Source organism: Pimephales promelas, chromosome 13, assembly GCF_988280905.1.
Source record: "Pimephales promelas chromosome 13, fPimPro1.hap1.1, whole genome shotgun sequence".
Lineage (NCBI taxonomy): Eukaryota > Metazoa > Chordata > Actinopteri > Cypriniformes > Leuciscidae > Pimephales > Pimephales promelas.
In genome coordinates this window covers 27,920,788-27,935,406 of record NC_142781.1, presented here as the reverse complement: position 1 = coordinate 27,935,406, position 14,619 = coordinate 27,920,788, and the positions used below count along the sequence as shown (strand labels likewise).

At 35.1% G+C, this 14,619-nt stretch overlaps 1 protein-coding gene across 1 annotated transcript in view; it reads right to left on the bottom strand.

Moving 5' to 3' along the window:
* coq8aa (coenzyme Q8A, genome duplicate a) overlaps window positions 1-14,241 on the bottom strand; it is a 29,353-nt gene extending 15,112 nt beyond the window's left edge. The window contains exons 1-5 of the mRNA XM_039693172.2: window positions 14,082-14,241; window positions 9,305-9,490; window positions 7,387-7,725; window positions 5,852-5,918; window positions 1,061-1,135 (exon numbers count right to left, since the gene is read on the bottom strand). Of these exons, the coding sequence (XP_039549106.2) occupies window positions 1,061-1,135; window positions 5,852-5,918; window positions 7,387-7,725; window positions 9,305-9,469 (646 nt within the window). The 5' untranslated portion in view covers window positions 9,470-9,490; window positions 14,082-14,241. The remainder of the gene's footprint in view (window positions 1-1,060; window positions 1,136-5,851; window positions 5,919-7,386; window positions 7,726-9,304; window positions 9,491-14,081) is intronic.
* Between the last annotated feature and the right edge of the window lie 378 nt (window positions 14,242-14,619).

Below are 14,619 nucleotides of genomic sequence, written 5' to 3'. Positions count from 1 at the left end.
TTTTAAATGTTTGTAACCCAATATTCAAGATTAGGGTAAGACCAAAGGAATGCATTAAAACAATAAAACATGTACCTTGAATTCAATGTAAGTCGCTCTGGATAAAAGTGTTTGCCATATGCAAAAATGTAAAATAAAATAAAATAAAATAAAAGATTGCATTCATAATCTTTCATTAAACATAAAGATGCTCTACAAATTCACAATGATGACCGTGCAGCGAATTCACATTTCACGTTGCCTTTTAAACATGGCAAAACAACAATGTCCGACTAAAGCTCTTTCTGTGGCGTAAGAAGATTTGAAGTTGAGCTGAGAGACCCTGGAAGATGGGAGGAGTGCACATATCGACAATCACAAGTGGTGAACGAAGTTCAACATCTCAATAATGAGGGAAAAACTTTTAAGAACTGCAGACATTTCAATAATAAACTGGCAATTTTTCATACCAATTACACAGATGCATATAAATATTGTGTGGTCTGTGTGGCTCGTCTCAACATTAAAACTGCCTCTCAGACTAATTTAGGAGCACTTTAGAACAGACAACTCAATAAATGTTATGCAATTTGCGCATATTATTACACATGTAGTCCAGTTAAAGCAAACACAGACAGTCAAAAGAGCAATAGCGCTCACCTGTCTAAGAGTAAATAATTCCATGCACACACTAGATTTCTAGTACTGCTTGTGCTTGAAATGAAGGACAAAAGAAGGAAAGATTTTTTCTTTTCTACAAATGCACTGCACGTTGGTTATTGTGGGTTGTGTTGAGTAGTGCACACGCGTTTATGTGTGGGTAACTGGAGTTTAAATACCCACAATCTCCTTCCTATTCTTCCCCGTCTCCTCACTCACTCATCTCTCGGTTAATGAAATGGTTTAAAGTCCAAAAACAAACAAACAATGACTGCATGCGATTTGCCACTTGTAATCGTGCTATGCCTGATTAGTAAGTCACTTTCAATAAAACAGACTAAATGACTAAATTATGAATACGTTGTCCTCATCCGAACTGTATCTGTAAAGATCTAGTAGAATTGAATACAATTTGTCTTACCATTCTTCTCCTCTGATCTTAGGCTTTTCTTTGCTACTTCGGCCAAAGCTCCAATTCCCAAACCCACAGCAAGACCTGCAAGAGATTGATAAATGGTTAGTTCACCCAAAAATGAAAATTCTGTCAGTATTTACTCACCCTCATGTTGTTCCAAACCTCTATGTGTTTATTTGTTCTGCTGAACACAAAGGAAGATATTTGGAAGAATGTTTTAATCAAACAGATCTCATTCCCCATTGACTACCATAGTACTGTATGTATTTTTTCCCCAACTAATGGTAGTCAATGGGGAATGAGATCTGTTTGATTAAAACATTCTTCCGAATATCGTCCTTTGTGTTCAGCAGAACAAATAAACACATAGAGGTTTGGAACAACATGAGGGTGAACTAACCCTTTAAAGTCACCATGAAAACAAAATTGACAATTCTTGTTCTTTATGGAATATTGCATTATTCTAAAATTATTTTTCCATGCACATTTTTTTTTAAACTCACGAGCCCTGTATTTCTTGTTGATCAAGAAGCTGTTTCACTTGGATACACGTCAAAATAGGGAAGAGACTCACAACTTCCACAATTAGTCTTAAAAGAATACATTCATGATAACAAAGAAGAAATACCAGAAGATAAATACTGAAACAGTCATTATCTCACACCTCAAAACAGCACTTCCACCCTGAAGCTGTTTTCACATCTGTCTTTTGATTTGCTTTGAGAGAAATACCTACAACAAAAACACTGATGCTGTATAATGTGAACCTGACAAAAAGGAAACATCAGAAATAGCATTTCCAAAGCACTGTGGTCAGCACTTTTTCTGTGGTAGAGCTGAGAATAAATAACCAGTTTTGGTGCAATATTCTTCAACAGTTATGTAATTTTCTGATTATGCAACCCTCCTGCTTTTGAGAAATTTAGGACGGGTATCAAGTCGGTAGTAAATCAAGCACTGAAACTAAATGCCTCAGTGTAAGCTGGCAAGAATGTTTTCATTCAGGTATTATATATATATATATATATATATATATATATATATATATATATATATATATATATATACATACACATACATATACATACATAAATACACACACACACACACACACACACACACACACACACACACACACACACACACACACATATATATATATGAAGAGTTCAGATGCAAAAGCCTCTAAATGCCATTTGAAATTTTCTTCTTTAATGATGATTTTTATCAAACTTGTATATTTAAGTTCAGTAATTTCACTTAAATAACAATTAATAGGTAATTATCATTGTAATTTAAGTGAAATCACTGAACTTAATTATACAAGCTTGATAAAAATGATCATTCTAGAAGAAAATTTCAAATGGCACTTAGAGGCTTTTGCATCTGAACTCTTCATATATATATATATATATATATATATATACACACAAACATATATAAATATACATATATATATACACAAACTGCATCTGAGACTAATTTAGGAGCACTTTAGAACAGACAACTCTATAAATGTTATTATACTGGATAAGTTTTCCATCATGCCTGCTGGGGAAGTTCTAGGTTGATGATTAAGCAGGTTCCTGTTTTTATGCCTGCAGGACTTTAAGGACTCGAGGTAAACACATGCCAGGGCACTCGAACACTGCAACATCAGATGCATTGTACTGCATTTGCTCTTTTTAAACACTTAACATTTGCATTCCATTGTGCACAAACAGAGGAATCCATGCGACTACACAATTCAGAAAAAAAAAATGTAGCATTCAAAAGCAAGTACAGGGTAAACTATTAAAAAGTTAGGGGACAGTACGTTTTTTTTTTTTTTTACTTCGATTAATACTTTTATTCAGAAAGGATGCATTCAATTGGTGAAAGTAACAGAAGAAACTTCTTTTAAATCCATCATGGTTTCCACAAAAACACACAACTGATAATAATATGATATGTTTCTTGAAAAGCAAATCAGGCTACAGTAAAATGATTTCTGAAGGATCATGTGACACTGAAGACTTGAGTAATGATGCTGAAAATTCAGCTTTGCCATCATAGGAATGAATTACCTTTTAAAATATATTAAAATAGCCCTTTGAAAATATTATAGCTGATAATATTTCACAATTTTACTGGTTTTATCAAATAAATGCAGCCTTGGTGAGCATAAGAGACTTCTTTTTTAAAAACATTAAAAAAAACGTACACCCCAAACTTTTGAACGGTAGTGTGTTCTTATAGTTACTTATTTGAAATTCATAAACATCCCAGGGTAATATTTGCACATATCGTCAAAGCACATTCTTTTGCACGATGGCACAGAGTGATTTAGATCACTCTCAGATTGCCTGATAGAATGACCAAGGACAGTCCGGGCCCAACTCTCATGTTACAAAAATAGAGGAATGCTTCTGAACATAAACACCAAAATGAACATGCTGCTTGAAAACAGTTGTTAGGGTACTGATTTAAGGGACATCTACAGTCACTCAAATTGAGATGAAGAACGCAACCACACGAAAGCCTGCCAAAGTGACGGATACTATTCTTGGATGCAATTAATCACGATCTTCAACTATCCAACGAGAGCTAGAGGACGGGAGCCAGAAAACAGTTGAACTGGATAGCTCATGTCCAGGAGTGAGGTCAAGGTGAGGACAGAAGTCAGACGCACATCATACAAAACTACTTCAACTGTGACAACAACATAAATCGCAACACAAACAATGTTTCCTCTAAGTGATCTACAGTGTAACAAAATAACTTAAATTCTGTAATATGACTGAACAAAATTTTTAATTTTCAAAAAAAAAAGAAAAGAAAAGTGAAGTGGTCCATTTACACCGGGTTAGTTTTGTTAATTTTTTTGGTAACACTTTACAATAAGGTTCATTAGTTAACATTAGTAAATGCATTAACTAACATGAACTAACGATGAGCAATGCATTAGTTACAGTGTTCATTAATCTTTGTTAATGTTAGTTAATACAAATACAGCTGTTCATTGTACATTCATGTTAGTTTACGGTCCATTAACTAATGTTAACTAATCCAACCTTTGATTTTAATAACGTATTAGTAAATGTTGGAATTAATATTAACTAAGATTAATAAATGCTGAAGAAGTATTGTTCACATATTGTACATGTTAACTAATGAACTTTATTGTAAAGTGTTACCATTTTTTTAATTATTTAGAACAATGCACACCAATATTTCATTCACAATAAGACCACAAACATCCACAAAAATCTAATTATATATATGTATATGTGTGTATGTATATATATATATATATATAAAGTTAAGGCCTAAATTATTGTTAATTACTAAAACAAATGCTTGATAATCTTTAAATCTGATATAATTTCATACTACTATTATAAATTATAATCATTGCTGTTAATAAAATAATACATTATAAATAATTAAAATAACAACAGATACATTATCATTTCTACATTACTGTTAATTATAATAATGATACAATTATACTAAAATTTAAATGTTTAATAATGAAAAACATGTGCTTTAATATTGAACAATCAGAATGTAGTAATGTCTATGGCTATTTGCTTATACACAATATAACATTAACAGGAAGTTGCATGTCGTCTTGCAAACTGGATGCCACATAAAACTCAAGTCATCTTGAACAGACTCGGTAGCTTTGATCCCTAGAGTCATAAAGACTTGTCAACACATCCCCCTAATAAATTCACACAGTCCCATGATACTTTGGTGGTTAAGAGAATACAAGCATAGGTCACTGCAAGTATATCCCATTACCAATGATCTTGTAGTAAACAGATGCCTGAAGATGTTTTCTTGCAACGGTGGTAGATAAGAGTTCAATCTGATAACAGACCCTCAAACATATCACCCATCATGCACACACACCAACAGCAGATGCATGTTATAACGTCCCAATTGGTGTACGTCAGTGGAAAACTAGCTTGCTGTGAACCAGAGAGCTACTATGACCGCTAGCCTTTAATTTTCCCATGTGACAGCACTTTCCGCTCAAACCCTTGTCTATATCTAGCCATTCACTCCATGTAACTGTATTCAGCACTAGTCCTCTGAGAAATAACCAGTACACTCTCATTTAAACAACAAAAGCGTGTAAAGTTACACACAGCCAGAGCAGAATGGGAAGCTCTACTGTATCTTAGGGGTGATGCACATTCCCAGACCGGTTAAGCTCTGTCCCATAATCCAAATCAGCGACAGCCGCAGTCTACGATATTACGGTCCAACCTGCAGATTAACCTTGAGCCCTCAATCTGGCTCTGACATGTTCTATGGGGGAAATCAGTATAGAGAAGCAGCTCTTTTAAACAGGCATGAGATCCAGAAATCCAGAAAGGACAGCAACCAGGAAAATGGCCTTAAGAATCCAGAACCTTAAGTAGTGATGCATTACACAACATGTACAGTACTAAATATATTCAAAAGATTTGGAGGCAGCACCGTTTAAAATAGCACACTCGCTGGATTGGATGCACCATGCAAAAGAAAAAAGGTTTTCAGTTACCATGGGCATTGTAGAAATGCCCTAATTACTTTCATCCATGCTTCATTTATGTCTCAATAGAAAGAGTCCAGTAACAGGAGAATTACCAAGTGTAAAATATTCAACTGGCAATAATTTGTCTGCCCACATGAGGCAATCACGTATAATAAAACGCAATTTTATAGGCTACATAATCTCAAGAGAATGTACATCTTTTTAAACAGATTGTTTAAGAGTGTTGAAATGTTTAGAAAGGTGTACATACATATTTTCAATAACCTTACCTCCAAAATTCGCCAGTCTCCCCAGCCGTGTGACCGGTACCTTCCGCTCTCTCGCTCTTTCACTAAGCTACAGAGGGAAAGAGCAGGCATTTAGAGTTATGTTACGTGCTTCCAACATGTAGCTACAAATTTCCTTTTTAAAAACTTTTTTTTTATTTTCTCTATTGGCCCTGCCTAAATTTTCACTAGCCCCACCACAAAAAAAATGAATAAATAAGTAAAATAAAACAGGCCTAATTATTGTTTTTTTTTAAAACCCCTGACAACTTAATAAATAAGATTGAGACACAAAAACTACTAGCCTTACTCATAAATTCCAAATACTGTTTGTATACAAGTAAACAGTCAATAATAAAATAAGAACAAATAATCTAATTAGGAGGACCAGCACAAATAAATACAATAGAACAAACATAAAAAAATGAAAATTTTCAGGTTGGTCTAACAGTAGTTACATACACATTACTCTGGTACAGAAATTGAAAAACGTAATCAAGTGTAAAATAACACTGCGTAGTCTTTGCTGTATGAATTTAAATATAGATTAATCCTTATTAAAATTTAAAAAGAGCAGCAAGTATTTATTTTTTATTGTGCTTTGTTGTTTGATTAACATTAAAAACACAGACAGCAGCAGTATTTTATAGGACTGCAATAATATAGTGTTACACATGCGCTTTATTTAGCGTTTTGCGCAACTGACTGTTTACGAGGATACTCGCCGATATGGGCATTCTGACGCAATTCTTTGTGAATATGTCCATTCAAGCACAAGACTAAGTGAAAGAAATGATTTCGGCAGACACTTCGAGTAAAGAGCTCTCTTTCGCGTCTTCTTGTGATTGAATATTTCGAATGGTAGGGCTTAAAAACACATGCAAATGACAAGCAGCACTGGCAAGATCGAGTAAGTGACTGTTCTGCCAACTGTCCCGAGCGTCGTTCACGCCGGCCCCGCCCCCGGGTCCTATTGTCGAGCCCTGATTTTAATGTTCCTAACTCAATATATTAAAAAAATGCTGTTTTGTTGATTTTAGCCTATGTTTTTGTTAGCTTTCTTTCTCAATCAAGCAATTGGGAATGAAAAAAAGGGATGAGCCCAATGAAATGTCCAGCCAAATTGTTTTGTTGTTTTTGCAGCAAACTGCACTAATCAAAACATGTCATGGGGCCTTCAACAAAATCCAATGAAGTTATAGGTGTCTATATCTGCAACCAACTTCTAACTTTAGGGGAACAAACAATGGCGCAGTGGATAAGACACATTCCTTTGGTGTGAGAGACCCAGGTTCAAATGCACTGCGAGACACCAATGTGTCCCTGAGCAAGACACTTAACCCCTAGTTGCTCCAGAGGCGTGCAACCTCTGACATTTATAGCAATTGTAAGTCGCTTTGGATAAAAGCGCCAGCTAAACGAATGAATGTAAATTGCATTGCAACTATTATTATCCTCTGTAAGGCATGACATATATAGGTGGGACAAATGGCTAGTTATTCATGGGTGATGAGGGATTGGAAAATGGTCGACTGTACCATTTGTTTATGAGGTTTGGAGCCGTCTCTTTTTGCCTGCCTGGCTTTCTCAATGTCCTCAGCCGTAATGCCTCCCACTGAAGAGTGATCCTGGTGATACGACCGCGTTTGTCCGCTGAACTGGCTAGTAGGGTCCTTGTAGCCTTCGAACAGCTTTGACTTCCCTGAGGCCTGGCTGTATGTGCTAGCAGCACCTACGTTAGCGTCCCTGAAAACTGAATCACTGTCCAAACCTCCATGTGCTGCACTCTCAAAGTTCTCCTCTGAAGACGTGAAGTCATACTTGGATTCCAAGTCTGTGCTGAAATCAGAAACGCTCTGCTGGCCGCCTGTGAACTCCTAGAAAATAAAGTAGATGAACACCATTTGGTTATTTCATGTGCTTTCCCACAGCTGAAATAAATTCAATTAAATGAATGTTATATTGTGAATATAGTTATGACTAAAGGGTGTTGTTAGACACAATGTAATGCATTTTATAATAAGAGATGAAGTATGCTTTTTTGATAAGGAACTTTAAAAGTGCACAATCAGTTCCACAGGCTTTGATAACACAACTATCTTGGCAGCACACCCTGCTCTCCTATGCTCTGGAAACCCAGGCAGTAATCCAATCTCCAGGTAGGCCTAAATTTCATTTGCATAATTGTATTGTTGGAGGTATTATACCCTAGATGTGTTGTGGAGAATGAACCCGAGAACAACAGAGGTGCAATCAAACGCCATTATAGAGCGCTTCCAATTACACAAAGCCATACAGCTACCAATGAAAAATAACAGATACACGTAACTATATTACCAAGAGTAACAAAACGCTTTATTAGAAACAAAATCAAACAGCTTTGGCTGGTTTATTGCAGCTTCTGCTAGTTTTTAAAAACAATATGTTCAATAAATTATAATAACAATGATGATCAGAATATATATTGTTGTTAAAATAAATTATATATGCAACCATTAAAAATGTTGGGGTCTGCATTTACAGCTAAATTAAACACGATTGTGAAATGTTATTACAATTTCGATTTTCAGCATCGTAACTCCAGTCTTCAGTGTCACATGATCCTTCAGAAATCATTCTAGTATGCTAATTTAGTGCTAATGAAACATTTCTTATTATTATTAATGATGAAAACAGTTTGTGGAAACTATGACACATGCTTCTCAGATAAATAGAAAAGCTCAAATGAGGAGCATTTAGTTGAAGAAGAGGGTACGTCTTAATCAGCTCCCTTTGCTGGGAATCGGTATATTGTTTACATGAAGTCAGACTCACACTGATGGCTCTATTTCTGGCGACTCAATGTATAACATCACAACTGGTATTTATGAATCTGTCATTCTGTCATTATTTGTTCATGTAATTTAAAGAACATTATGATACATACTTTTGCTTGTTACATATACAACATCTCACCCGTAAATAAATGTATAAATGTTAGCTAGATTATGTTCATGGCCTGTCTCGGAATGTATGTTTGTTTATTTGTCTCTAATCGCATGTCATTATGTGTAGTGAACTTTTCAGTGCATTGGAATCATTTTGACAGCCCTTAAAATGTCCGACTCCCAAATCAGTGCCATGACTCATTGTTTAATAATTAACTCATTATTTAATGCTTTAAATAAAATCTTGACCCCTAACATTGAACGGTAGAGTAAATCATTTATATTACTTTGATTATAAATATTATTCAAAAACTTCAGAAGCAATAGCCTGTTCACATTTGCAATGGTTTGCAAACATTTTATGCCTCAATTGCATAATTAAAATAGAATGTAATTGATGCATGGTCACAGGTGAAAGCAAGTACACTGCCTATTTTACAACAACATCAAATCAACCAATCAAATTCATTCATACCCAGAACGTTCCATCTAATAATGAAAACTAGTATCTTTTATAGTGGAAACCCACCTGGATCTTCTGCATGGCCACGCTCATGCCCTGTTCCGCCGTCATTTGCATGCTTTGGCTCACAGCTTGGACCCCTCCAATGCGCAAAGAGCTGGCCTGGGTCTCGATCACGGCCTGGCTGAGCTTGGCTAAACCCCTCATCAGCAACAACATGTCGCCTGCCATGATGGTTCCTCTTTACACCTTCTGTACCAGAGAGAAGGAAGTGATTCAATAGCCTCAACCTCAACCGTTTTTAAGCAAACAATCATTGTGGAAATCTGTCACAGTAATTCGGTTTAAAAAAAACAAACAAAAAAGCAATGAAAAATAAAACAAATATAATAACATTGGCCATGTTACTGAATTAATCAATATAGGCCAATACATAATCTACATTAAGAAATGTTTCTTGAGAACCAGATCAGCATATTAGAATGATTTCTGAAGGATCATGCGACACTGAAGACTAGAGTTATGATGCTGAAAATTCAGCTTTGCCATCACAGGAATAAAATACATTTTAAAATAGTATAGAAAACAGCTATTTTAACTTATTTCACAATATTATATCATCAAATAAATACAGCCATGGTAAGAGAATTTTCAAAAACAAAATATCTTACCAAACTTTTGAATGGAAACGTGTATATATTTATTGTTAGTGTACACCAAACCAACATGAGATATTATTTGTATGGGGACTGTAATATGTAAACAGAATGTCTTTAAAACAACACCGGAGTGTCATGGGGCATCAAGAAAACAGCTGTTATCACCGTTCTTGGCAGCTCTATCAAAGGTTAAACGTTTTCACGATGACACAAGTCTCCAAACCTTTAGCCAATGACAAACTGTCTTTCAAACTGGCTGCAGACACTAAGTCAATTACAAGAAGCATATGAGGAGCTATGAACCTGTGATTCAGCCCAAGCACTACTGCAAAACTTCATGATGAACGTTGTTTTTTAATATTCTGCCAGCTCGCCACTATAAAATGCTCTACTTACACAGCAACATGGAAAACAAGCAATTTTGTACCAGTAAACTCTTCAGAGCGCAGACACAAATAAGCTTAACTAAGGGGAGGCGTTGGATGAGAGCCTGACTATCCTGTAAATAAAAGGGCTTTAAACTTGACCTGTTTCCTGAGGTAAAGGTTCTCCTACAAGGAAAAATTCTCTCAAACAGACATTGAGCAACCCATCAGGATATAAACACACATTTTGTATGAAAATAGGTGAAAATTCAATGTGTGTCGCAGACTTAATTTCTTCTCTTAATTTCTTCAAGATTTTTTCTTCTTCCTGTTCCTTTTTTTTTCGTTCATGGAAATAAAGTAATATGTTGTAAAACGACATGAACGAATAAATAAATAAATAAATAAATAATTCTACAATGTGATGATCCCTCAATAGCCAACAGGAAGATATGACACTAGGAAACAAGGAAGGAATTATTCTATTTTTATTTCAAAGACAGTCTGGAAATGCTCAATGCACATGATTTCAGATCTAACACATGGATAACTCAATAGAGAGGCGGCTTGCAACATCATGATGTTTGCTTTAATCTTTCTACGCCATTTATGATTAACAATAGCAATATACAGCCAGTATACAAGTCAAGATAAACAATACACATGTGACTTTTCATCTAGTTACAATGAATCAAGCTTACTGGTTTTGGCCCTTGGTGTAAATTAACATGTGGTATTCCACTTTTTGCACCCTAATCTAGTGAACTAGGTGTGGTCTGGCAATACAGCAGCATTCTTACTGGAGTCACTCTGCACTGTTACACATGAGTAAGGTTGCACATGCCTGGACATATCTGCATATTTGCAACTGAGACATTTAGCATGTCAAACTGACAATGCTTGCTGCAAACAATAAACGCTCGGTCGGTTAATGGAGGAACATGTTGCTTATGCTCACCAACGATGCATTTATTTGATTGAAAATACAGTATAAATATGGCAAAATCGTATTTAAAATTGAAAATAATGTTCTATTTCAATATATTTTAAAGTGGAATTTATTCCAAAACTGGATTTTCTGCATCATTACTCCAGTCACATGATCCTACAGAAATCATTCTAATATGTTGATCAAGAAACATTTCTTTTTATTATCAATGTTGAAAACAGTTGATGCTTAATTTTGGTGATTTTTTTTTTTTTAGGATTCTTTGAAGTTTTAAGGAACAGCATTATTTGAAACAAAACTTTTGTACCATTATACTGGTGAAACTCAAAAAATTTGAATATCGTGCAAAAGTTCATTTATTTCAGTAATTCAACTTAAAAGGTGAAACTAATAGCCTATATTATATAGACTCATTACATTCAAAGTGAGATATTTCAAGCCTTTATTTGTTACAATTTTGATGAGTCAAATTTTTCGAGTTTCACATAAATTTTTTTAACTGTCACTTTTGAGGAATTTACTGCATTCTTGTGGAGTAAAAGTAAGAATTCTTGGTCACACTTTATAATAAGTTTTTTTTAACTACTATGTACTTGAATCAAAAGTACAATGTACGAAAAAAAAATTTATATATACCCACACACACACACACACATAGTAATGGCCTGCTCAGTAATTAATTTTTTGTAGGAGTCCCCAAATATGACATTACTAGGTTAAGACAATAACAATGGTTGAAATTTATCACACTGATATAGTTTAGTAGACATAAAAAATAATAAGATATGTACAAACTATATATAGATAGATAAATATAGAAGACTATGCATGCATTAAGTTCTTCAAACAAAGTGTCAGAAAAATAATAGCCCATTTCACATCTCTTTCAACGCCCTTTTATTTCCTTTACAGCCAAAACAATGGCTACTCCTCCCTGAAACAGGACAGACCTCTTAATGCACACTTATTTCACACACACTGTGGTGTCAGGTCCATGAAACAAATAACAAATGACTGTCATTTTTGGACACTCTTTAAGGCACTGTGCAATGTTAGGTGATCAACAGCTGACGCGTCACATAGAAAGGGAACTTGATGACAGTCTCTGAAATATGCTTTGAGGGGAAATAACCAAGAGTAAACCCAAACACAATAAAAAACCCAGCCAATCAGAGAGTTACTCAGGGGAAACACCCTTTTCTTTCTGTTTGCAGGAGGCCAGGTTGTGAGTTACTGAATCAAAAACAGTGGCACGTGGTTATTGGTTACTAATACGCTAAAAGGATTGTTGGCTGATCTGGCTGATGACTATATGATGTAATGATATATTCATACATTTAATGCAAAACATTACAAAAATATAATAATGCATTGATATCTACTAAAATGCACCAATAAGCATTTAAAATATAGCATTAATATACATTAAAATATATATATACTGCAGTTGAATTTCTCAAAAATTGTATTTTGTGCATCAGTTGCAGTGAACTAATAATGCAAAATCAAAACGAGCCATATTAACTGCGCCCTTAAGTCAGGTCATTTAAGTTAAAAGTTGCATCCCAAATGAATTTATGATTTTTATAAGGTTATTTTGTCATTAAACAAAGTCTGATAGACCCTCCCCTTTCCAGTTTATCAGTTAATTTAGTGCGTCATCCAGTATTTAAAGTGCACTCGTTCTTTTGGGATTTTTTAGTTTAAACGCAGTATTCACATGATGTACAGTGCTTAGCATAAGTGAATACACCCACGCTAAAGTTGACTAAAAGTGGAATAAAAAAAAAATCTTTTGGAAATATACATTTCATGGATCCAGGAAACTATGCATCCTGATAAAGTTCCCTTAGCCTTTGGAATAAAAATAGCCCCACATCATCCCATACCCTTCACCATACCTAGAGATTGGCATGGGGTACTTTCCATAAGCTCATCTCTCAATGCAAATCAAACCAGCTATTAGGCTAACAGAAATAAAACCATGCCAATCTCTAGGTGCGTGATGATGTGGGATTATTTTAATTCCAATGGCCAAGGGAATGTTATCAGGATGCATAGTTTCCTGGATCCATGAAATAACTGGCCTTTAAAAATGAAAATCTGCCTGTATTTTAAGGAAGAACATTTATTCATGATACATTATTCATTAACAAAGAAAATCCTTAAAGTAAAACTTTTTCCTCATTTTTTTACCTTTATTTAATTACCATTTTGTTTTTACTGTACAAAATATGCTACAATAGTTTACAAATACAGGGTAATAAAATAAACATAATTAAGATATATGCTACAGCTTTTAGATTAAATGCATTTTATTTTAAAGATGACCTCACTGAGCAAAAGAAGGGATTAACCGATTTTTTAACAAAACAGAGCATGCATACTACACATGCATTCTACCTGTGTGTGCCAAACCTTACTGTTTTGACACCAGCAGTCCTAGAGGAGTTCAAGTGTAGTGTAAAAGAAGGGCCTAGAGCTTTGACAGAGTTTTGCATACCAATTAACAGAGTAATGAATAGACTATAGAATATTAGAGTTCGTTGGTTAAAGGGTTATTAAAATTGCACTTGCCTATATAATGTTCCCAGGACCACGTGGACAGAATCAAAACACATACGCAATACGTGCAACCTTACCAATCCATATGCACAGAAATATAACAGTATACAAGTATAAAACACTACTCGAATCCAGATCAAAGTAAGTTATGGTACCACGACACGTGTGCTTTGCACGTCTGTTAGCCAGCAACCTAAAAGTTACTTAAAAACAATTTGCTCTTTACATTGCTGATCTTCACCCAACGACTTAAATGCATTAGTATAAGTTTATTCAGCCTAAGAAATGGATGCATTGCTACTTACCCCCAGAATTGACAAATACGTGTCTGTTTTTCAGTGTCCAGCTCTCTGTGTACGCTGGATCTGCGTCCATGAGGTGATATCTGTTTACCCTTCTCAAGTGTGTTTGTCAGAGCTGTTTGGCCCCTCCCCCAGTCGCCTGCTATTGGTTACTCAGTAGACGCGACGCAGTGAGAGCAGAGAGAGCAGTGGTTGGAAACTTCATCTGCGATTTTATTGGTTCTTTTCTTCTTCAGTCAACGAAGGACAAACATTTTATATTAAACTCGGAAAATTACAAAGAACGTTTTAAAAATGTAACCGCAATACTATGCAATGCTAAATTAGTGCGTGATGTGCTTCGTCATGTTTTAGGAATATGATTAATTAGTCTGTTTTATTATTTATCCAGCAGTTGCTTCACTCACACGGATTCCTACTGTAGTTTTTGACAAAAACTATCTCTATCTTTTACTGTCCTCTAGTGGTTCAAAAGTCCCAGCTACAGCAGCGCGATGACAGGTGTGAAAGCGAGGCTGTGAGGGATTAGATTAGATAGTTC